This window comes from Hippopotamus amphibius, chromosome 12 (assembly GCF_030028045.1).
Source record: "Hippopotamus amphibius kiboko isolate mHipAmp2 chromosome 12, mHipAmp2.hap2, whole genome shotgun sequence".
NCBI lineage: Eukaryota > Metazoa > Chordata > Mammalia > Artiodactyla > Hippopotamidae > Hippopotamus > Hippopotamus amphibius.
Genome location: NC_080197.1, coordinates 25,373,474 through 25,399,298, shown reverse-complemented (window position 1 = coordinate 25,399,298; position 25,825 = coordinate 25,373,474). Strand labels below are relative to the sequence as shown.

The following is a 25,825-nucleotide window of genomic DNA, read 5'->3' as shown; positions in this document are numbered from 1 at the left end:
ATTTTTGTATACTCTTTTTTTTTTTTCCCCCATTATATCCAGTGGCACATCAGTGGTGGAATGTCACTCTAATGGTGTTGGTAAGTTTATTTACTTGGTTAATGTGATACTGCAAGATGTCCATAATAATTGTATACTTTTCACTTCATAATCAGTAAGTAAAATGTGGGATAATACTTTGAGGCCCTATAAATACCTATTTTCCAATAATCTTTCATCCATTGGTTTTACTATTGTATTAGTTATCTATTGGTGCATAACAAAGTATCCCAAAATTTAGCTGCTTAAAATGACAAATTTTTTATTTTACATAGTTTCTATCGGATAGAAATTCAAAAGTGGCTTACTTAACTGGATGGGTCTGACCTTGGGTCTCTTGAGGTCACAGTCAAAATGTTGGCTGAGGGACTTCCCTGGTGGCGCAATGGTTAAGACTGCACTCCCAGTGTAGGGGGCCCAGGTTCAATCTCAGGTCAGGGAACTAGATCCCCCATGCATATCACAACTAAGAGTTCGCGTGCCACAGCTAAGGAGCCCATGAGCTGCAACTAAGACCCAGCAGAACCAAAAAGAAAGAAAGAAAGAGGGAAAGAAGGAAAGAAAGACTTTGCAGTCATATGAAGGCTCCTGGGGCTGGAGAATTAGCCTCTAAGGTGTCTTTCTTACGTGGCTGTCAGGTTGGTGCTGGCTCTTGGCAGGAGGTCTCAATTCCTTGCCACATAGACCTTTTTATAGGGCTATCTGCTAATTGGTAGCCTGTTTCCCTGAGAATAAGTAACCCAGAAGAGCAAGTGGCATTGCCTTTTTAAAAGAAATTGTGTTACAGTACACTTAACATTTACCATAGTAACAATTTTTAAGTGTATATGTTTCAGTGGTATTAAGACATTCATATCATTGTGCAATCACCACCACCATCCACCCCCCCCATCTCTTTTCATCTTGCAAAATTGAAACTCTACCCAATAATAAACAATAACTCCCCATTTTCTCCTCCTGTGAGCCCAGTTAACCACCATTCATTCTACTTTCTGTCTCTGGTTTTGACTACTCTAGGTACTTCATATAAGTGGAATCATCTTTTTGTGGCTGGCTTATTTCACTTAACAGAGTGTCCTTAAGGTTCATCTGTGTTGTAGCATATGTCAGAATTTCCTTCCTTTTTGAGGCTGAATAATAATCCATTGTATGTATTTACCACATTTTGCTTATTTGTTCATCTTTTAATGGACACTTGGATTGCTTTCACATTTTAGGCATTATGAATAATGCTGCTATGAACATTGGTGTACAGATACCTCTTCAAGACCCTGCTTTCCATTTTTTGGGTATATACCAAGAAGTGAAACTGCTGAATCATGTGGTAGTTCTATTTTAAAATTTTTTAGGAAATGCCATAGTGTTTCATACTGCCACAGTGACTATACTGTTTTAACCATCCTAATGGGTGTGAGGTGATACATCTTTGTGGTTTTGAGTATCTTTTCACGTACTTAATGGCCATTCTTCTTTGGGGAAATTTTTATTCAAATCTTTTGTCCATTTTTAAAAATTAATTATTTATTTTTGGCTGTGTTGGGTTTTCATTGCTGTACTCGGGCTTTCTCTAGTTGTGGAGAACAGAGGCTACTCTTTGTTGCGGTGCTTGGGCTTCTCATTGCAGTGGCTTGTATTGTTGTGGAGCATAGGCTCTAGGTGCACATGCTTCAGTAGCTGTGGTACTCAGGCTCAGTAGTTGTGGCTCTTGGGTGCATGAGCTTAGTTGCTCTGCTACATGTGGGATCTTCCTGGAAGAGATTGAGCTTGTGTCTCCTGCATAGGGAGGCAGGTTCTTAATCATTTCGCCACTGAGGAAGTTCCCTTTTGTCCGTTTTTGAATTGACTTGGGTTTTTGTTGTTGAGTTTTAGGAGTTCTCTATATATTCTGGATTTTAATCCTTTAGATCAGTGATTTGAAAATAGTTTCTCCCATTTTATAGGTTGCCTTTTCACTCTGTTGATAGTGTCCTTTGGACATGTTATAAATTTCCATGAAGTACAGTTTGTCTATTTTTTTGTTGTTGTTGCCTGTGCCTTTGGTGTCATATATAAAAATTATTACCAATTCCAGTGTTGTGAAGCTTTTGCCCTATTTCTAAAAGTTCATAGTTTTAAGTCTTACATCTAAGTCTTTGATCCTTTTTTGACTTTTGTAAGTGGTAGTAGGTAAGGGTCTAACTTTATTGTTTTGCAAGTGAATATCCAGTTTTCTCAGCATTTTTTGTTGAAAAGACTGTCCTTTCCCCATTGAAAGGTCTTGGCACCTTGTTAAAAATCATTTTGCCAGGGACTGGTAGGGGAGAGGAAAGTTGGGGGGAAAATAATTTTGCCATATTTTGCTCTCTATTCCAACAGAGTAAGTCTTATATGCTTGTCTTTATGCCAGTACCACACTGTTTTGATTATTGTAGCTTTGTACTAAATTTCTAAATCAGGAAGTGTGAGTCCTCCAGCTTTGTTGTTCTTTTTCAAGGTTCTTTTTGCTATTTAGGGTCACTTGAGATTCCATACAAATTTTAGGATGGATTTTCTGTTTCTGCAGGAAATGTCATTAAGATTTTGATAGGGGTTGCATTGAATCTGTAGATTGTTTTGGGTAGTATTGACATCTTAACAATATTTAGACTTCCAGTATATAAACATAGGATGTCTTTCCATTTATTTGTGTATCCATTAATTTCTTTCAGCAGTGTTTTGTAGTTTTCAGGTTACAAGTCTTTTACCCCATTGGTTAAGTTAATTCCTAAGTGTCTTATTATTTTTGTTGCTATTTGTAAATGAAATTGTTTTCTAAACTTCCTATTCAGATTGATTTTTAGTGTATAGAAATGCAACTCATTTGTATTGATTTTATGTCTTACTACTTTGCTGAATTCCTTCATTTGTACTAACAGCTTTTGTGTGTGGAATCTTTAGGGTTTTTTGTATATGTCATTGTCAAACAGAATTTTTTACTCCCTTTCCATGGTGGATACCTTTTATTTCTTTTTCTTGCCTAATTGCTCTGGCTTGGACTTCCAGTACTGTATTGAATAGAAGTGTTGAGAGTGGGCACCTTGCCTTGTTCCTGATCTTAAAGGAGAAACTTTCATTCTTTCACTGTGGGTATGATGTCAACTGTGGGTTTTTCATATATAGCCTTTATTATGTTGAGGTAGATCCCCTCTATTCCTAATTTTTTTTATTTATTTATTTTTTTTATCATGAAAGGGTGTTGAATTTTGTCAAGTGCTTTTTCTCCATTTGACAAGATCATGTGTTTTTTTCCTTTCATTTTGTTAATGTGTATTATATCAGTTGATTTTCATATGTTTAACCATCCCAGTAATAAGTCCCATGTGGTCATGGCATATAATCCTTTTAATATGCTGAGAAATGTCTGTTTCTCCATTTATTTTTTTAAATTTCTTTTTTAACTTGACAGCCCTGTGGCTTGTGGGGTCTTAGTTCCCTAACCAGGGATTGAACTTGTGCTCTCAGCAGTGAAAGAGCAGAGTCCTAACCACTAGACTACCAGTGAGTTCCCTCTCCTTTTAAATATGTTTTTGCTTCATATATTTTGATTGTCAGTTATTAGATATGTAAATGTTTACAATTATTGTATCTTTTTGCTGTATTGGACCTTTTTAGTATATTATGCTCTGTCTCTTATGAGCTTTTTTGATTTTAAGTCTATTTTGTATGACATTAGTATAGTCATTTCTCCCTTTTGGGTAATGTTTACATGGAGTATCTTTTTTCATCCTTTCACTTTCAACTTGTTGATGTCTTTGGATCCAGCGTGAGTGTCTTGTACACAGTATATCACTAGATCATGGGGAGCTTCTTTGTTGGTTTTTTTTTTTTTTAATTTTTATCTTTTGTCAGCCATACTGTGCAGCTTGTGGGATCTTAGTTCCCTGACCAGGAATTGAACCTGGGTCCTCAGCATGAAGTCCTTACCACCGGACAACCAGGGAGTTTTCAGTTAGATCATGTTTTAAATCCATTCTGCCAATCTGTCTTTTGATTGGAGAATTTAATCCATTTGTATGTAATTACTGTGGAAGGAGAACTGACTTCCTCATTTTACTGTTCACTTTCTGTATGTCTTAGTTTTTTTGACCCTCATTTCCTTCATGACTGTCATTGTGTTTAGTTTATATTTTGTAGTGAAACATTTTCATTACTTTCTCATTTCCTTTTTGTGTGTATTCTATAACTATTTTCTTTGTGGTTACCATGCAAATTGCATTTAACATTCTAAAGTTGTAATATTCTAATTTATAACAGGTTAATTTTAATGACATTCAAAAGCTCTGCTTCCTTTACTGCTTTGTTACCACCTATTTCAGTTATTGATGTCACAAAATGCATCTTTTTGCGTTGTGTGCTGTGGCATTGCCTTTTATAACATAGCCTCTGAAGTCACATACTGTCACTTCCTGCCACGTTCTGTTCATTAGAAGAGAGTCACTAAATGTGGCCTGCATTCAAAAGACATGGGATATTAGGTTCCATCTTTGGCAGGGAGAAGTGTCAAATAGTTTGCAGACGTATTTTAAGATGCTAACGTCTATTGATGATTCTTGCATGGCTCAATTATTTACATTAGAGGTTCTAAAATGATGATTCTTTCATTCTTTCTTCATTATTAAGCTGAGGTGAATTTTGAGGGGAAACTCTCAGCCCCATGACAAGCCTCCAGATAGTATTCCTGTCTTTGTTTTTTTGTTACACTTTAATACTTTTTATCTGAAAATCTGGTTTATTAGATTACTTAACATTTCTGTGCCTGTTTTATCATTAAAATGAAATGGGTATAGTAGTATCTACTTCAGAGGGAATGTATTTATTTCCTGTGACTGCTGTAAATATTACCACAAGCTTAGTGTCTTAAAATAACAGAAACTTACTTTCTCACTGTTCTGGAGGCCACAAGTCTGAAATCAAGGTGTCAGAAAGGTCCTGTTCTGTCCAAGAGCTCTAGGAGAGAATATTTTCTTGCCTTTTCCAACTTCTTGTTGGAAAAGATATTCCTTGGCTTGTGGCTGCACCATTCTAATCTCTGCTTGTCTTCACACGGCCCTCTGCTCTCCTCTCCTCTGTGTCTCTTATAAGGACAATTGTCATTGGATTTAGGGTCCACCTGGATAATCCAGGATGATTTTATATTGAGATTCTTTTTTTTTTTTTTTTACCCTCCGCCGGGTTGCTTGTGAGATCTTAGTTCCCCAACCAGGGATTGAAACCGAGCCCCCTGAATTGGAAGGTGGATTCTTAACCACTGAACAAGGGGAGGCCCCATGCTAATTACTTCTTCACCCTAAATTTTTTTTTTAAATGGCATTCTGTTTTTGTTTAATGAATATAGTATCTTTTCATTTCTCTGAGGATATTAATATATTTTATAAAGTTTCTTTGCTTTTCTTGGGCATCATTTTTCTTGATAGAAGCTTTTTACGACTTTATCATGTTTAAGGATGTAGGCAGACTGGGGGCTCTGAGTGCATGTAGAGGGGAGAGGGCTTATTAACTGAGAACCTCACCTTACCTATCTGGTGGACTGTTTGGGGAATTTGTAAGGTTTGTCCTGTCTCCTGCCTGGGTGGTTAAGTCTTGGCTACAGTGAGCTGGAAGCCTAGTGGAAAAAGAGGATAGGAATTTAATCATTCCGTTTGCATGTATTCCTTTAATTCTCATGTTGTTGATACTGTTCTTCTACCTTCAGCTGTGCCTGGCATCTCCCATTGCAGAGATGCTTGAGGGAAAAAAAAAAACCCTGAGCCTTTTGGTGTGTGAAGTAAAGGGTTTAGGAATCAAAATGCTTGGTAAGCAGCTTTCAACCAGTTCTATTTCTGTGTCCCAACCTTACTTCCTACTTCCAAAATTGCCTGGTGTCTTCTCTGGGGCACTGCAAGTAAACCATCTTGGTTCTTGGCTTTTCCCTATTGCCAGCATAGGATAGGAGTCCACTTGACTGAGTGTGCTGTCAGATAGCATTGGTCTGTCTGCTTTGTAGCTTACTGAAGTTATTGTACTTGCTTGTTATTATCTCTACTTCTGTTTTTCCTGACCTTTACTATTATTACTTTTTACATTTTTTTTAAGCTCTTTATTGGAATATAATTGCTTTATACTTTTGTACCAGCTTTTGAGGTACACCAAAAGTGAATCAGCTGTATTTACTTTTTTAATTTTTAAAATGTCTTTGTCAGAGTTTAGGGGAAATTTGAAAGGGGATTCAGATGCACATGTGATATCTGTCATCTTTTTGTGAAAGTCCTTTCCCAACATACTTTTTTTCTTTTTTGTTTACTTTTTGCATTCTTTTGAATTCATACAGTTTTTGCTCAAGTATTTTTTCTTCATAGTGGTTTGGAATTTATGCACTTTTATTTTTTTACTGCTTCTCTTTGAAATTGTTTTGATTGATTGCTGCATGGCTTGTGGGATCTTAGTTCCCTAAACAGGGATCGAACCCACACCCATGGGGCACTGAAAGCACAGTCTTAAATACTGGACCGCCAGGGAATTCCCTGAAATTTTAACTTGCGTATATTAACTTCACAGAATTGATCAGTATCTTTGCCTTGTCCTGAGCAATACAAAGATCTTGGAACAATTAACTCCAATTACCTCCATTACTGACTTTAATGATGTTATTCAGTATTTTAGCTTTGTGGGGTTTTTTAATAAATTTATTTTCATTGCCTGCATTGGGTCTTCATTGCTGCACACAGGCTTTCTCTGTTTGTGGTGAGTGGGGGCTACTCTTGGTTGTGGTGTGTGGGCTTCTCATTGTTGTGGTTTCTCTTGTTGAGCACAGGCTCTAGGCGCATGGGCTTCAGTAGTTGTGGCATGAGGGCTCAGTAGCTGTGGTTCATGGGCTCTAGAGCACAGGCTCAGTAGTTGTGGCACATGGGTTTAGTTGCTTCACATCATGTGGGATCTTCCTGGACCAGGGCTCGAACCCATGTTCCCTGCACTGGCAGGGGGATTCTTAACCACTGTGCCACCAGGGAAGTCCTCGCTTTGTATTTTTAAATCCCCAAATTAGACATTGTTTTGTGTATTTTTTTTTAAATTAAAAAATATTTATTTAGGCTGCACCAGGTCTTAGTTGCAGCATGTGGACTGTTAGTTGTGGCATGCATGTGGGATCTGGTTCCCTGACCAGGGATTGAACCTGGGCCCCCTGCATTGGGAGCGCAGATTCTTACCCACTGGACCACCAGGGAAGTCCCATGTTTCGTGTATTTTAGATTTATCTAATATTTACCACTTCCTTAGTCACTTTTGTATCTTGATTTGCAGAGCTTCCTTTGAGGATCATTCTCCTTATTCTTCAGGTACATCCTTTGGAAATTCTTCTAGTGAAGGTCCATTAGTAGTAAAATATTTTAACCTGGAAAAGAATTTTCCCGTAATTTTTTGTTTCTTGTTTTAAACATCTTTATTGAGATATAGTTCACATACCATACAGTATACCCATTTGAAATGTACAATTCAATAGCTTTTATTATATTTGGGGTTGTACATCCATCACCACAATCAGTTTTAAAATATCATTGCCCCCCAAATAACCACTGTGCCCTGTTAGCTGTCACTCTCAATCTACAGCCACTCAGCCCTAGCCCTAAGCAACCAATGATTGACTTAACATCTCTGTAGCTTTGTCTACTCCTGGCATTTCATATAAATGGAACCATAAAATATATTGTCCTTTGTGACAGGCTTTTTTCACTTAGCATGATTTTCAAGGTTTATCCATGATATAGCATCTACCAGTGGTTCATTTATTTTTATTGCTGAATTTCTTTTTCTTTTTATTGTATGAATATACCACATTTTATCTGTTCATTAGTTGATGGACATTTGTGTTGTTCCTGTTTCTGGCTGTCATGAATACTGCTGTGAACATTCATGTTCAAGTTCTTGTGTGGGCATATGTTTTCATTTCTCTTGGGTATATTCCTAAGGAGTAGAATTGCCTGTTACATTTGATAATGCAGTGTTTAACTTTTTGAGGAACCATAAAACTTTATTTCACTGCAGCACACTATTTTACATTTTTACCAGCAATGTGTGAGGGTTCTTCATATCCTTGTCAGCACTTGTTATCAGTCATTTTGAATAGCTGTCCTAGTAGGTGTAAAAGTGGATATCTCATTGTGATTTTTATTTGCATGTTTCTGGCTAATGATATTTAGCATCTTTTCATGTGCTTATTGGCCATTTATATATCTTCTTTGGAGAAATGCCTGTTCAGTTCTTATGACCATTTTGTAGTCATTTGTCTTTTTGTATTGAGTTGTAAAAGTTCTTTATATATTCTAGATATATGATATATGATTTATAATATCTAATATCAGATATATGATTTACAAAGATTTTCTCCCATTTTATGGATTGGCTTCTCACTTTCTTGATGGTGTTTTTGAAACACAGAAGTTTAAAATTTTGATTTATATCCAGTTTTTCTGTTGTTGGTTTTTGTTATAGCTAAGAAACCATTGTGTATCTAATGCAAAGTCACATAGAATTATACCTGTTTTCTTCTACGAGATTTATAGTTTTAGCTCTCAAATTTAGGTGTATGGTCTACTGTGAGTTAATTTTTGTCAATGGATGTGAGGTAGGGATCTCTTTCATGTGAATATCCGTTTGTTCCAGGACCATTTGTTGAAAAGTTTGTCTTCGTACCCTTGTCAAAAATCAGTTGGTCATAGATATTTGGGTTTATTTCTGGACTCAGTTCTATTCCATTAATCTATATACCTGTGCTTATGCCAGTAACACACTGTCTTGGTTACTGTAGCTTTGTAGTAAATTTTGAAAGTGGGAAGTGTGAATCCTCCAACTTCTTTTTTAATGGATGTGCCATTTTATTAACATTTAAATTTCACCAAGAGTTCAAGTATATGCTAGCCCTATGTTCAGATTTTTGAAATAAAGGTAAAATGGGCAAACAGCTTTAAGGGTGCACTGTATTAACCTGCACAATATATTCACCAACTAAATAATCTAGATGGTTGTATAACTGTACACTTAGGAGCACAAGTATAGGAACAAGCCCTGGAATTGGAGGAAAAACCTGCCTTTCAGGACTGAACAGAGGTCCTTGGTTGCTGACAGAATCTCCCCTTGACTTCAGACTTGAGACAAACTGAGGGAGCCTGTCAGTATACAAAAACCACTGAATTCAGAACAGTAGCAGGATAGATTGGCTAGAGCCAATTCAGATTGTGGGGGCCAGTCTGAAGTAAGCAGGGTTGGCTGGCGGCTGGAAATGTTGCAGCTGAAGTCCAGGATCTGTAGACTAGAGCAACCCTCTTCTAAAAATCGCTGACTTCCAAACAAGTTCCTAAGATGCTTTTCCCAAACAGGGAATCCTCCAACTTTGTTCCTGTTTTTTGAGATTGTTTTGACTGTTCCTGGGCCTTGTAGTTCCATATGAGTTATAAAATCAGCTTGTGAATTGTTGCAAAAAAGCAGTTGGGATTTTGATAGTGATTGTGTTTAATCTGTAGATCATTTAGGGGACTGTTGTTATCTGAATAATGTTAAGTCTTCTAATCCATGAACATTGGCTATCTTTACATTCATCTAGGTCATCTTTAATTTTTAGTTTTACACTTCTTTTGTTGAATTTATTCAATATTTAATTTTTTATGCTATTGTAAATGGAATTGTTCTTTTTTTTTAAATAAATAAATAAATAAATTTATTGTTTATTGGCTGTGTTGGGTCTTCGTTGCTGCAAATGGACTTTCTCTAGTTGCTGCAAGCAGGGGCTACTCTTCATTGTGCGCAGGCCCCTCATTGCGGTGGCTTCTCTTGTTGAGGAGCACGGGCTCTAGGTGCATGGGCTTCAGTAGTTGCAGCACACAGGCTCAATAGTTGTGGTTCATGGGCCCTAGAGGGCAGGCTCAGTAGTTGTGGCGCCTGGGCCTAGTTGCTCTGCGGCATATGGAATCTTCCTGGACCAGGGCTCAAATCCATGTCCCCTGCATTGGCAGGCGGATTCTTAACCACTTCGCCATCTAGGAAGTCCCTGGAATTTTCTTAATTTCGCTTTCAGAGTTTTTATTGCTGCTGTATAGAATTATAATGGCTTTTGTATATTGATCTTCTGTCTTACAACTTTGGTGAACTTGTTTAATAATTTTTTTGTTTCTTTAGCTGAGCCACACAGCTTGCAGGATCTTAATTTCCCGACCAGGGATCGAACGTGGACCCTGGCAGTGAAAGTGCTGAGTCCTAACGACTGGAGCGCCAGGGAATTCCTACTTGTTTAATAATTTTTAAGTGGATTCTCTAGGATTTTCTATATACAAATCAGGGTCATCTTCAAATAAAGATAGTTTTACTTCTTTCTCTGCAATCAGTATGCCTTTTATTTCATTTTCTTGCCTGATTACCCTGGCTAGAACCTTCAGTACAATATTGAATAAACATGATGAGAGCTGGCATTCTTGTTCTTGATCTTAGGGGGAAAGCATTCAGTCTTTTGCCATTAAGTAGAATGCTAGCTATAGTTTTGTTTGTTTGTTTATTTTTAAATAAATGCCCTTTTTCACCTTGAGGAAGTTCTCTTCTATTTCTAGTTCCTTGAGTGTTTTTATCATGAAGGGGTGTTGAGTTTTGTCAAATGCTTTTTCTGTGTCTGTTGAGATGATGATGTGGTTTTTGTCCTCTATTCTATTGATGTGATATATTAGATTAATTGATTTCTGGGTATTTATCCAACTTTGCATTCTTGGTATAAATTCCACTTGGTTATGGAATATTACTGAATTCAGTTTGCTTGTATTTTGTTGGTGATTTTTGCCTCTGTGTTCAATATAAGAGGTTAGCCAACTGTGTACCAAGGGATCCAATTTCTCCACATCCTTGCCAACACTTATAATCTTTTGGTTTTTGGTAGAGGCCATCCTAACAGGAGTGAGGTGATGTCTCATTGTGGTATTCATTTGCATTTTTTGGATAATTAGTGATGTCAAGCATCTTTTCACACACCTATTGGTTATATATATATTTTCCTTGGAGAGATGTCTGTTCAAGTCCTTTGCCCATTTAAAAACTGGATTGTTTGGAGTTTTTTGCTTTTGAATTGTAGAATCTTCTCATGTGTTTTGGATATAACTCCTTATCAGATAGATGGTTTGCAAATATTTTCTTCCATTCCATAGGCTGTCTTTTTACTGTGTTGATTTTTTCCTTTTGCAGAGCAGAAGCTTTTTAGTTTGGTGTAGTCCCTGTTGTCTTTTTTTGCTTTTGTTGCTTGTGCTGTTGGTGTAATATCCAATAAATCATTGCCAAAACCAATGTCATGAAGCTTTTCCCCTATATTTTCTTCTAGGAGTTTTACAGTGTCATGTCTTATGTTTCAGTCTTTCATCCATTTTTAGTTGATTTTTGTTTATAATGTAAGATAAGGATCCAATTTCATTCTTTTGCATGTGGATATTCAGTTTTCCCAGCACCAGTTGTTGAAGAGATTATTCTTTCCCCATTGAGTGTTTTTGACAACCTTGTTGAATATCAGTTATCTGTGTATTTGTGAGTTTATTTCTGGGCTTTATTCTGTTGCATTGCTCTATATGCCTATCCTATCTTTATGCCAGTACCACACTATCTTAATTGCTGTAGCTTTGTAATAAAATTTAAAATTAGGAAGTGTGATATCTCAGCCTTGTTGTTCTTAAGATTATTTTGGCTCTGTGGAGTCCTTTGTGGTTCCATTTGAATTTTAGGATTTTTTTCTATTTAAAAAATTTCATTGGGATTTTGATAGGGATTACATTGAATCTGTAGATCACTTTGGGTAGTTTGGACATTTTAACAGTACTCTATCAATCCATGAGTACAGGATGTCTTTGCCCTTATTTGTATCTTTACTTTCTTTTAGCAGTGTTTTGTCATTTTTATCTCCTTTGTTAAGTTTATTACTAAGTATCTTTCATTTTTGATGTTATTGTGAATGGGATTACTTTCTTAATTTCTTTTTCAGATAGTTAATTGTTAGTATATAGGAATGCAGCTGATTTTTCTGTGTTGATTTTGTATCTTGCAGGTTTCCAGCATTTTTAAAAATTAGTTTTTAACAGTTTGTGTGGAGTCTTTCTTTTTTTAATTTTGTTGGAGAATAGTTGATTTACAATGTTGTGTTTTTGTGTGGAGTCTTTTTTAATTTTTTTTTGGCCGTACTGTGTGGTATGCAGGACCTTAGTTCCCTGACTAGGCATCCAGTCCATGCCCCCCTGTAGTGGAAGCATGGATTTTTTTTTTTTTTTTTTTTGGCACACGGGCTTAGTTGCTTCGCGGCATGTGGGATCTTCCTGGAGCAGGGATTGAACTCATGTCCTCTACATTGGCAGGCGGATTCCCAACCACTGCGCCACCTAGGAAGCCCGGAAGCATGGATTCTTAACCACTGGATTGCCAGGGAAGTCCCTGTATGGAGCCTTTATCCAGTTTTTTATATATAAGATCACGTCATCTGGGGACAGAGATAATTTTCCTTCTTCCTTTCCAATTTGGGTGCCTTTTATTTGTGTTTCTTGCCTTAATTGCTTTGGCTAGGACTTCCGGTACTATGTTGACTAGAAGTGGTGAGAATGGGCATCCTGTCTTGTTCCTAGTATTAGAAGAAAAGGTTTCAGTTTTTCACTTTTGAGTGTGACGTTAGCTGTGGGCTTTTCATATGTAGCTTTTATTTTGTTTGAGGTAATTTCCTTCTATTCCTAATCTGACAGTTTTTATCATGAAACAGTATTGAATCTGTCAAATGCTCTTCTGCATCAGTTGTGATGATCATGTGATTTTTATCCTTAATCTTTTAATGTGGTGTAACACATTTTCTTCTTACTGGAGTATGGTTGATTTACAATGTTGTTTGTTTCATGTGTGCAGCAAAGTGATTCTTTTTTTAGATTCTTTTCTCAAATAGGTTATCATAGAATATTGAATAGAGTTCCCTGTGCTATACAGTAGGTCCTTGTTGGTCACATTAATTTTCATATGTTGATCCAGTCTTGCATCCTAGGGATGGATGGAGTAATCCTTTTAATGTGCTGTTGAATTCGGTTTGCTAGTATGAAAGCTGAACATTTTGAATGTTATAATGTGGCAACTCTGGAAATTGGATTCTTCCCCCATCTCATAGTTTCTCGTTGCTGCTTGCTGTGGTGGTCATTTGATTGTTTGGTGACTTTTCCAAACTAATTGTGTATAGTTCTGTATTCTTTGTCTTGTGTGGCCACTGAAGTCTGTTCTGTTAGATTAGTGGTTTGACAGATAACCTTTTAACTGTTTGATGTAACATTGGTTTATAACATTATATAAGTTTCATGTGTACAAAACTGTATTTTGACTTATGTATACACTACAACATACTCACCACCAAGAGTTTAGTTTATATTCGTCACCATACAGTTGACTCCCTTTATCCATATCATCCTTCCCCTATTTCCTCTCTGCTAACCACTACTCTCTTCTCTGTGTGATTATTTTGGTTTGGTTTGGTTGCCCCCCTCCACACACACACACGTGCGTGAAATCATACAGTATTTGTCTTTCTCTGTCTGACTTATTTCACTTAGCATAATACCTTCCAGGTCCATCCATGTTGTTGCAAATGGTGATTTCCTTTTTTTTTTTAATTTTTTATGGCTGAGTAGTATTCCATTGTATACATACTACATTTTCTTTATCCATGGATGGGCACTTAGGTTGTTTATGTACCTTGGCTATTGTATATAGTGCTGGATTGAACATCGGTATGCATATCTTTTTGAATTATATGTTTTTGAATCCTTTGGATAAATACTTAGAAATGGAGTAGTTGGATCATATCATAGCTCTATTCTTAATTTTTGAGAACTCGCCATGCTGTTTTCCATAGTGGCAACAGTAATTTACACTCCTATCAACAGTGTATGAGGATTCCCTTTTCTCTACATCATCTCCCAACACTTGTTATTTCTTTCCTTTTTGATAATAGTTATTCTGCTCTTATGAGGTGATATCTCATTTGTGGTTTTGATTTGTATTTCTGTAATAATTAGTGATGTTGAACATATTTTCATGTGCCTGTTGGCTATCTGTATGTCTTTAGAAAAGGTTCTATTCACCTCCTCTACCCACTTTTAATCGGGTGGTTTATTTTTTGGTTGTTCTGTATGTATTTTGAATATTAACTCCTTATTGGATATGATTTGCAAATATCTTCTCTGATTAGGTAGGTTTAATTTTTGTTTTGTTGAATATTTCCTTTGCTGTGCAGAAGCTTTTTAGTTTGATGTAGTCCCATTTGTTTATTTTTGCTTTTGTTTGACTTGCCTGAGGAGACATATCCAGAAAGATATTGCTAAGACTGATGTGTGTACTGCCTGTGTTTTCTTCTAGGAGTTTAATGGTTTCAGGTCTTGTGTTCAAGTCCTTAATCCATTTTGAGTTGACTTTGTGTGTGGTGTAAGATAGTGGTCTAGTTTCATTCTTTTGTATGTGACTGTCCAGTTTTCCCAACAACATTTATTGAAGAGACTGTCCTTTCTCCATTGTATGTTCTTTGCTCTTGTGTTGTAAATTAATTGTCCATATATGTGTGTGTTTGTTTCTGAACTCTCAATTCTGTTCCATTGATCTGTGTGTCACTTAGTCTGCCAGTACCATGCTGTTTTGATTACTGTAGCTTTGTAATATAATTTGAAATCAGAATGAATGATACTTCCAGCTTTGTTCTGCCACCCCCCCTTTGGTTATTTGAGGCCTTTTGTGGTTCCATACAAATTTTAGGATTTTGTTGTTTTTGTTGTTCTATTTCTGTGAAAAATGTCATTGGGATTTTGATAAAGATTGCATTGACTCTGTAGATTGCTTTAGGTAATATGGACATTTAAAAATGTTATTTCTTCCAGTCCATGAGTATGAACACCTTTACATTTCTTTGTGTTGTCTTCACTTTCTTTTAACAGTGTCTTACAGCTTTCAGTGTACAGGTCTTTGACCTACTTGGTTAAATTTATTCCCAGGTATTCTTTTTGTTGCAATTGTAAATGGGATTGTTTTTCTTAATTGTTTTCTGATTATTCATTGTTAGTATATAGAACAGACTTGTATATTGACTTTTGTACCTTGCAACTTTAGTGTATTTGTTTCTTGGTTTTTATGTTTGTTTCTAATAGGTTTTTTTGGTGGAGTATTTTTTATATATATAAAACCATGTCATATTTATTTCTTTTCTGATTTTTATTAAATTGTAGGACACCCAGCTGGTGTTGGAGAATTGCTTGTTGGTGTGGGGAACCCACCCACTGCATTCACTCACAAGTGGGACTTGGTGACAAGCACCTTTACACTGTACAGAGAATAAAAAGAGAAGCCATAGGTTGTGAGAAAATATTTGCAAAACACATAAAGGACTTATGTTTAAAATATATAACGAACTCTTAAAATGCAACATTAGGGCTTCCCTGGTAGCACAGTGGTTAAGAATCCACTTGCCAATGCAGGGGACACAGGTTCGATCCCTGGTCTGGGAAGATCCCACATGCCACAGAGCAGCTAAGTCCATGTGTCACAACCACTGAGCCTGCGCTCTAGGGCCTGAGAGCCACAACTACTGAGCCCGTGTGCCACAACTACTGAAGTGTATGTGCCTAGAGCTGGTGCTCTGCAACAAGAGAAGCCACTGCAATAAGAAGCCCGTGCACCGCTACGAAGAGTAGCCCCTGCTTGCCACAGCTAGAGAAAGCCCGTGGGCAGCAATGAAGACCCAATGCAACCAATAATAAATAAACAAATAAATAAATGAATTTAAAATAAAAAAAAAATAAAATGCAGCAATAAGAAAACAAATAATAAATGAGCAAACTACCTGAACAGATATCCACCAAACAGTGTATGTAGGTGGTAAGTAAGCATATGAAAATAGGCTCAACCTCATATGTCATATGGGAATTACAAACTAAGCACTAGTGAAACATCATTGTACACCTATTAGGCTGCCTAAATTCCAAAAAACTAACAATACCAAATGCTTGTGAGAATATGGAGCAGTGTAAATTCTCCTTCAATCCTAATAGGAATGCAAAATGGTACAGCCACTTTGGAAGACCATTTGGCAGTTTCTTACAGAGCTAAAACATAAGTTTACCCTTATCGTCCAGTAATTGTAGTCTTGTTTACCCAACTGAGTTGAAAACTTACATCCACAAGGAACCTGCACATGAATATTTATAGTAGCTTTATTCATAATTGCCAAAAAACTGGAAGCAACTAACATCCTTCAGTAAGCAAATGTATATACTGTGGAATACACACATATGAAATATTATTCAGCAATTTAAAAAAAAAGCTGTCAAGCTCTGAAAACATATGGCAGAAACTTTAATCATGCTACTGAGTGAAAAAAGCCAGGCTGAGGCTCTAAATTGTGTGATTCCACCTACCTGACATTCTGGAAGAGGAAAAACTATAGAGACAGGAAAAGATTAGTGGTTGCCAGAGGTTCTTAGTGAGGGAAGAGGGATGAATAGGTGAAGCACAGAGGATTTTTAGGGTTGTGAGATTATTCTGTGTGATACTGTAATAGTGGATATATGGCATTTATGCATTTGTCAAAATCCATAGGACTGTATAAGGTTCACAGAGTGACCCTTAATATAAATTGTGGATATTAGTTAATTAAAAAAACAGACGACTGTAGAATATTCCAGGCACTGATTAGCAGGGCAGACAAAGTTGCCTACCTTTGTGGACCTTATAGTCAGTAAAAATTTATCAGAAAAATTTCAGTGATGTGGTAGAAAATAATAGGATGGCTACATTAGTTTGAGTATTCAGAGAAGACCTCTCTTGAGTATTAACTCAAGGCCTGAATACAAGATGTTAGCTATTTAAAGATAAAAGGGAAAAACATTCCCAGCAGAGGGAATAGTTAGTATAAAGCCTGTAAGTCCAGAATGACCTTAGTGTTTCAGAAATAAAAAAGAAATCCAGATTTGCAGTGAGTAAGGGGGAGAATGATACGAGGAGAAGTCAAGGGAGTAGTAGGTCATAGATGGAATGAAGTGGGGCTTCTATAAGCTAGGGTAAGGAATTTGTATTCTATTTTAGGTGAAATAGGCAATTATTGGGTATTTAAGCAGAGCAGAGCATGGCCTAACTTTCGTGTTTGAAAGAGTACCCTAGTACCCTAGTTGCTGTATGGAGAATGCGTGGTGGGAGGGAGCGGGAGCAAGTGCAGAAGCAGGAAGACTAATTTAGTGACTTGTAATAATTTGTTGACAGGGAAGAGATGGGTGTTTGTGGCTTGGACTACAATGGTTAAGAAGAGGAGAAAAATAAGCATATATTTTAGGGTATATAGTAGGGTATATTTTGCAGGTAATGAGGGAAAGATAATGCCCACAGCTTTGGCTTGCACATCTGGGTGGATGGTGGTGCTATTGAGGCCAGGGAGAGTTTCAATTTAGTCATTTTAACCATGCAGGCAGTTGTAAATAATGGTTAGACCTGGAAGTCTGGAGCTTAGCGGAGAAGATAGGACTTGAAGTGTAGGTTCTCTCTGTACTCTGTCTTGCCTTTTTTTCAAATTGTACAAGGAGGGTACACATTTTCTTTTTAAAAACTCAAATAGTACATACAAAACCAAAGTTCCCCATGACCTCCTTCTTTAGTACACAGACCCAGCCCCCTGCTTCTCCACAAAGGTAACCACTGTTACCAGTTTGGGATGTATATTTACCTATAAGAATATGTATTTTGTTTTTGTTTGCAAAAATAACATCACATTATATATATATTCTGTAACTTAAAAAAATGTTCTTGGAATCCTTCCATTTCAGTCATTAGTAGGTTGCTTTGATGTCAGCATAGTATTCTGTGGTATGAATATGTGATTTCACTGGTTGCCAGTTGATACTTAGGTTTCTATAGTTTGTCTTTACTATTATACAAATGGTATTTTTTTTCCTTAGGGATTTAAAATATTTAAATAATTTTGATTATGTAAAACTAATATGTATCAGTACGTACATTATTAAAATTACCAGCATGTTTTTGCAGAGCATTTCATGATTCTACCACAGTGATTCTCTGTAATTATCTAGAGAGAAATATTGTATCTAAAAAATGTTTGTAGTCTATACTTTCATTAGTCTTTTCTACATGAAGTTAATTTGACTTTTTAAAATACATTTTTTGTATTTTTTTCTGATTTTAGGTTTATTTTCTTTGCAACTTTGTGATTAATTTTAATTTAGAATAATCAATACTGTTTTAAAGGGTATTTTTCCAGAAATAAACTGTTGCTATAGATCAGCAACTAGAATAATACTTTATCATGCATAAAATCAGTGCCCAGATATTGGACTTTTCTCACTGCCTCTTAATTTCCTTGTCTTGATGTCATAGTTTTGTGGCAAACAGTCTTTTGGTTATTGAGAAGGTAGTAACTGTACATAATGTGGTAATGATGTCTTTGAGGGCCCTCTCTGCAGCAAGCACTTTGAATCAGAAGAATATCCTGTGTAGTTCATTGTTAAGGCTTTTATGGTACATATCAATTCCTTTATATTCTGGGTGAGTACTAGTGACTTTATGGTGTATGCCTTCCCTATTTAAAATAAAATAGCCCTTTTAGTAAAATGTAGGTTATAAAACACCTGAAATGATGCTTTAAGTAAACAAGGTGAAGGAAAAAATATACATACCAGGCCAAGGGAATGAGGTAGTCGCTATAGTTAGCCTCCTCCCTCTCCCTTCCTGTCTCCCTCCCTCCCTCTCTCACTCTCTCTCTCTCCCGCTCCCTCCCTCCCTCCCTTGGAGTCTTAACCATTGGACCACCAGGGAAGTCTCGAGCATTTTCATGTATAACTCAAGGAATAAAACACATTGGATTTTATAGAGGTTGTTCCAGTAGGGATCATTATTCCATTTCATTTTGGCAGATTTGAGAAGACATCAGAATTGTTTTATGTTTAATTTTTTTTTTTTGAAACCATGCCACGGAGCATGTGGGATCCTAGTTCCCGCAAACAGGGATCGAACCTGTGTCCCCTGCATTGGAAGCACGGAGTCCTAACCTGAATCGCCAGGGAATGGAAGCCTAATTTTGTATGAAAACTGTAGACATGTTTACAGTTTCGAATTACTTTGCCTTATTGTATTTGTATACTTCTTACATAGGACCTGGCAAATAATGAGTGCTAAGTAAATTTTGCTTGATTTTAATCTTTACTTTGACCCACTCAAAATATTCCTAATATTTTTATCAAGTCCCCAAAAAGCCTAAGAACAGGTTTTTATTTTAAAAACATATTTAGTTAATTTCAGACAGTATTAATGATAAATAATAAACATTCACAGAGCATTTTTTTTTCCTACATACATAATTATTGTCTTACAACAACCCTGTGAGGTAGAGGTGTTATCCCCATTTTTCTGACAGGAAACTGGGACCTAGAGAGGTTACGTAACTCAAATAGTATCATATAGTAAGTGTTGTAGCCAGGAATCAAGCCCAAATGTTCTGACTTTGTTATAAAATCTTTCTTATTGTATATGGACCATGCCCTTTCTACATGGGGATTAACTCTTCCATGGTTATGGAGTGAAGAAGATATGTTATTCATTTAGTATAATTCAGTAGCCATGTTTGTTCATTTCATGGAACAGATGTTTAAGTGTTTGCAGTGTGTCAGGCACTGTTTTGGGCTTCTGGGTTTTATCAGTGAACAACAACAACAAAAAAGATCCCTGCTCACGTGGAGTTTATATTCCAGCCTAGAGAGTGAAAACCAATAAATATAATAACCAAGTAAGTTACTTAATATGTCAGAAGCTCACATAGTCTATAGAAGAAAAAAATGAGAGGATATGTGGAGCCGACTGTTAATATTGTGAGGTAGAACCAAGGTCTGATGGCAAGAATGTGCTGGCATATTTGAAGAATAACAGGGAAGTATGTGCCTAAGTAGGGGAGGAGAGTAGCAGGCAAATAAGATTAGGAAGTAGGTAGCAGTGGAAGCATGTGTCATATAGGGTCTTTCAGGATTTAGGCTTTTACTCTGAGTAAAATGGGAAGCCTTTGAAGGGTTTTTAACATGTTAAAAGAATCATCCAGGTTGTGTTAAGAATAGGTACTATGGCTAGACAAGGGTGGGAAAAGGGAGACCTTTTTTTTTTAGGTTAATCCAGGAGAGGGGTATAATTTAGGAAAAAGATGGCTGTCAGTGGTGGCTCTGAACAGATTGGTGGTAGAGGTGGTGAGAAATGACTGGATTCTAGATATATTTTGCAAACATGGACATCAGAATTTGCCAACAGGTTGGAAGGGAAGTATAAAAGAAAGGAGTCAAGGATGACTGCAAGGTTTTTGGCTTGAGCATCTGAAAGGGTGAAATTGCCATCAACTGAGATAGTTTGCAGAGAACATCAGGAGTTCAGTTTTGGATGTGTTAAGTTTGGAATGTCTTTTGGATACCTAAGTGAAGTTCTTTAGAATTCAGGAATGAAGTCTGGGATAGAAATATAAAGTTGGGACTTGTTGATATATAGATGATATTTGAAGCCGTAACACTGGATGGTATCCTTGAGGAAAGGAGTATGGAGAGATGAGAGAAGAGGGAACCAAGAACTGAGCCCTAGGACATTCCAATATTAAGAGGGTGGAGAGAAGAGAAGGAATCATCAAAGGAAACTAAGACTTACTGATTGTAAGGTAGGACATAAACCTAGAGAATGTGTCTTGGGAACTAAAAGGAAGAAAGTAAACCATGGAAGAAGGAATGGTCAACCATGGAAGAAGGAATGATTGACCATGTCAGATTTTGCTGATAGGTTAATGCAGGATGGATACTAGAACTGAGAATTGTATTTAGCAGTGTGAAGGCCACTGGTTATTGTGTGGCCTTCAGTGGGACATGGAAATGGCCTGGTTGGCACTATTTACATATTTTTCAAGTAGGAATTTATGTTTATAGTGTTTTCTTTGCCCTATTCAGGTTTGCCATTCTGTTGGTGGTATGTCTGACAGTGGATCACAGCTTGGTTCAATGGGTAGCCTGACCATGAAATCACAACTTCAGATCACTGGTAAGTCTTAAAAAGATCTACTGCTTTACTCCTCCCACCCCCACCCCCCCCCCCAAAAAGAAAAACATCTTAAAATCTTTAGTGGCTGTTACATATCAGATGCTGAATTAATATTTGCTGAATGAATGAACATAATATTTAGATATGCAAAAATTACATTTTGATTTCAGGATATTCTTGAGTAATAGGATTTGTGTTTGTTTTTTCCTTTAAACATGCTTGGGCAATTGCTATTGTTTTTTGTTTTCATTTGGATTTTATTAGCTTTATTGAGATAATTCATAAACCATACAGTTTGCCCATTTAGAGGTCAGTGATTGTTCGTACATTCTCAGAGTTGTGCGATGATCGCCGGTCAATTTTACAACATTTTCACCACTCCAGAAAGAAACCCCTACCTCATATTCGCCAACCACCTTCAGCCCTAGCCAACTATTTTTGTCTCTATAGCTTTGCCTATTTTGGATGTCTCATATAAATAGAATCATAAAATGTGTGTGGCCTTTGTCTCTTACTTTTTTCACTTATCATAATAATGTTTCCAAGGTTCATCTTTGTTGTAGCATGTATTAGTATTTAATTTCTTTTTTATTGCCAAATACTGTTACATGTGTGGACATACTTTATCAGTTGATGGATGTTTGTGTTGGTTCCACTTTTTGGCTGTTACGGATAATGCTATGAACGTTCATTTTTGTGAAGACGTATGTTTTTGTGAAGATGTATGTTTTCAGTTTTGTTGAGTATATGCCTGGGAGTAGAATCACTGGGTCTGTAATATCCACGTTTAGCATTGTGAAGAATTCCAAATTATTTTTCAAAGCATCCACACCACTTTATATTCCCACCAGTTATGTGTGAGGGTTACAATTTTGTAAGCATCCTTGCAATGCTTATCTTTTTGATTAGAGACATCCTAATGGACATGAAGTAGTATCTCATTATGGGTTTGAGTTGCATTTCTCTGGTGGTTAATGATGATGAGCATCTTTTCATGTGCTTATTGGCTGTTTGTATATCTTTTTCGAAGAAATACCTATTTAAATTTTTTGGTTGCTATTGTTACTTTCCTAATAACTCTGTTTCTTTGTCTAACCATACTAACCAAATGTATCACTTTCAGATTAATGTTCTTAAAATGCCACCTGATTTGTTTATTCCTGCTCAAAAACCTTCAGTGCTTCTCCTTGGCTGTGGTATTGAATTTCTTTAAAATTGGGCTAAGACCTTTCACAGTCAGGCTGCATATGATCTCTTTGTAGGTCTTTATATATCAATAGAAGCTATTTGCACTAGCCAAAGTGAGGCACTGGATTTTCTTCAGACATGCATGTGTCTATCACACAACGGAACCCTAGTCTCTCTCCCGTTAATTTAATGGCATTTATTGATTATTTTAGTTTCTGCTATACCTACCTCTAGATTACAAATATGAGGTCATAAACTGTGTCATTATTGTCCTTCTCAAAACCTAAAAGTGATTGAGTTATATAAAAGTAACACTTTCTTAAGTTGAAAGCATGCTAGAATTTATTCTTGGAAATTCTTTCACTAACTCCAGTCTCTTTCCTTAGCAATGTCTGATTCTCAGTGAAAGATATTAATATTTCTCTGCTAAAGCCAGATTCTAATTATTTCTCCCTTCCCCATTCTCAAGCTAGTCTGAGTAGCTGATTTGCACTGCCCAGGCTTCTTAAGACTTTTCTTTTTTGGTGCAGCTTAATGTTAAAACCTTTCATTTAAATAGTTTGATAAGATTATTTCAACTTTTCAGGTTACATGAGTAATATACATGCTTTTTACTTTTAAAAACTCAGTAAAATAGTAAAATCAGGAGTCCTTATTTCTCATCTCAGTCTCCAGATAAATACTGTTATATTGCTTTAGATTTAGGTTTACATTCCTTTCGACTTTTCTTTGCATAAACTGTCTTATCTTTTTGCTATCATTATTGTCATAGTAAGAAAAACATTTAATGCCTAAATGTACCTCAAGAAGATATAGTTCTTAGCCATTTATAAGCTTTTAATCTTGGGTCTAAAAAATCTGAGAATGTACAAGTATAGGGCAAAGACATTTTAACAAAAACAGACAGCATCAATTATGGATAAAAGTTATATATTTACCAAAAATATCATTATATATGGGACAAATGGAGAACATCAGATAACGAACAGTAAAGTGCCAAGGTGACTAGAATCAAGTGTCCTTCATAATTCATTGTTTACTTATTTGCTTTTGGTGCTGGAAACCTCAGGACTAAGTTTTTTTTACAAATCCCCTTGATTGATGTAGTTTTTATTCTGTGTTAATGGATTAGCTATAGTTTTTTTTCTTTTTTCTTTTTGGTAAGCTCCTCGGCATCTTCTAAAATTCAAGGAACGTATAAATATGCAAGTGTAAAATATAAATGCCATGGTATATGGTAATGGCAAGAAGAGGTAATGACTGCGGTCAGGAAAGAGATCAGTTTTTGACTAGAGTTGCTGTGAAAGGACGTAGTGCTTGAAGCATTGCTACTATGTAAAAGTAGAAAGGGGGACTTCCCTGGTGGGACAGTGCTTAAGAATTCACCTGCCAATGCAGGGGACACAGATTTGATCCCTGCTCCGGGAAGATTCCACATGCCGTGGAGCAACTAAGCCCGTGCACCGCAACTACTGAAACCCTCGTGCCTAGAGCCCATGCTCTGCAACAAGAGAAACCACTGCGGTGAGAAGCTCGCACACAGCAACAAAGAGTAGTCCCAGCTCACTATAACTAGAGAAAGCCCAACACAGCACCGAAGACCCAGTGCAGCCAAAAATGATACATAAATAAATAAATAAAATATTTTTTAAAAAAGTAGAAAGGTAGGAACTTCCCTGGTGGTCCAGTGGTTGAGACTTTGCGCTTCCAATTCAGGGGGCACGGGTTCGATCCCTGATCAGGGAACTAAGATTCCACATGCCGCCTGGCATGGCCAAACAAAAAGTAGAAAGGTAGAAAAGGATCTTTCAAGAATGAACATGACAGAGGAAATGGCGTGAAGGAGGGAGATGCCAAGACTTCTCTTGATGTTTTTAAAAGCCACTGGTGCAGAGCAAGGACCCATGAGAGTTAATAGAAGTGGATCATCTTCTTCAGATGTGTCAGGGCTACCAAAAAAGAAAAAAAAAAAAAAAAAATCATTGTGAAGGGAGATGGGAAGTAACCAGTGTTTTTAACAAAGAGCAGTCAACTGGATTTGTGTTTCAGAAAGTTGGTATAAAAGACTGATAGGAAAATTTAGGGTCAAAAGTTAAAGTGTTACTCTGTGGTTCTGCTCTAATTTATTTCTTTAACTCTTTCTGTCATACATATATTACACACATACATACATGCATGCATACATTATTTGTTTAAAAAATATATTTTCTAATTGCTGTCCCTTACCAGTTGAGGGCAAGTAGAAAATTCATTTCAGAGAAATGACACGTATCATAAGCTGTAGCAAAATAGAGTTTTAAAAAATTAATTCATTGAGCTATTGATAAGTGGATTGTTTAGAGAACTTGATGTAGTTTAATTTCACTTAATTCTTTATAGGAACATCAAGGGAAAGGCAGCTTCACTTTTCCTTTTCAGCATTTACATAAAATAAAGTATACCTCATCACAAGTGATGTGAGTTCTCCCAAGGAAGAAAAAATTTTTTTTTCCTTTTCTTTAATCTTGTATCAATATGAGATGATGGATGTTCACTAAACTTACTGTAATCATTTCATGATGTATGTAAGTCAGATCATTATGCTGTACACCTTAAACTTAAAAAAGAAAAGCATAATGCCGGTACATAAGTAACAGTTTCTATAATTTGACTCTAATTTATAGAAGTAACGTGAATAGCCATTTTGCTATTCCAGTTTGAATTGGATTAGAAAGGTTGTCTTTTGTGCTGCTCTTTCATAGATCAAGGTAATTTATTGAGGCAACCCCTCCCGGAACTTTTGTTGGCATTGAAATGATCTCTTAACACTTTTGTGGGTTATTGAATGTACCCATGTTGATCCTTGTGTTGGGCAATAGCTTTCCTCTTGTAATTTAACAGATAGGTGCAAACATTATAGCAGGAAATCATAAACACATACTTATTCTCAAATGTTTCGACTAATTGCCATTAAAGCTTCTGCTGCTAAACTCTTGGGGAGGTCATCTAGCCCTCCATCCCCCCGTTTTAATTAACAAATCTATACAAACTAATGACTCCCATCTTTAAGGGTGGTAGTGTTGCTGGATTTTAGTCATGGTTCTGATCGTGAATAGTTGTGTAACCTTGTGCATGTCACTGATATCTTTGATCCTCAGTTTTGTTATCTGTGAACTGAGGATATTAACATCTTTGCCATATGGTTGTTGGGAGAACAGTGTATATGAGTTGGAAAAGTCCACAACACTGTGTAAGTGCAGCGTAATATATTCTTTCTCCTAATTCCTTATTTCTTTCTCCCTCTAAGATTACTCATACCTAATATCTTTTTTTTTTTTTTTTTTTTTTTTTGGCTGTGTTGGGTCTTCATTGCTGCACACAGGCTTTCGCTAGTTGCAGCGAGCGGGGGCTACTTTTCTTTGCTGTGTGCAGGCTCCTCATTGCTGTGGCTTCTCTTGTTGCAGAGCACAGGCTTTAGGCACGTGGGCTTCAGTAGTTGCGGCATGTGGGCTCAATAGTTGTGGCTCACAGGCTC

At 36.6% G+C, this 25,825-nt stretch overlaps 1 protein-coding gene across 4 annotated transcripts in view; it reads left to right on the top strand.

Moving 5' to 3' along the window:
• The window catches only part of ITCH (itchy E3 ubiquitin protein ligase), a 126,753-nt gene that overhangs the window by 22,992 nt on the left and 77,936 nt on the right, over window positions 1–25,825 (top strand). For all 4 annotated transcript variants that reach the window (XR_009048337.1, XM_057701145.1, XM_057701143.1 and 1 more), the window contains one exon: window positions 21,033–21,123. Coding sequence is in view for 3 of the 4 variants with exons in the window: in XM_057701145.1 (XP_057557128.1) it covers window positions 21,054–21,123 (70 nt within the window). In the remaining variant the exon portion in view is untranslated. The remainder of the gene's footprint in view (window positions 1–21,032; window positions 21,124–25,825) is intronic.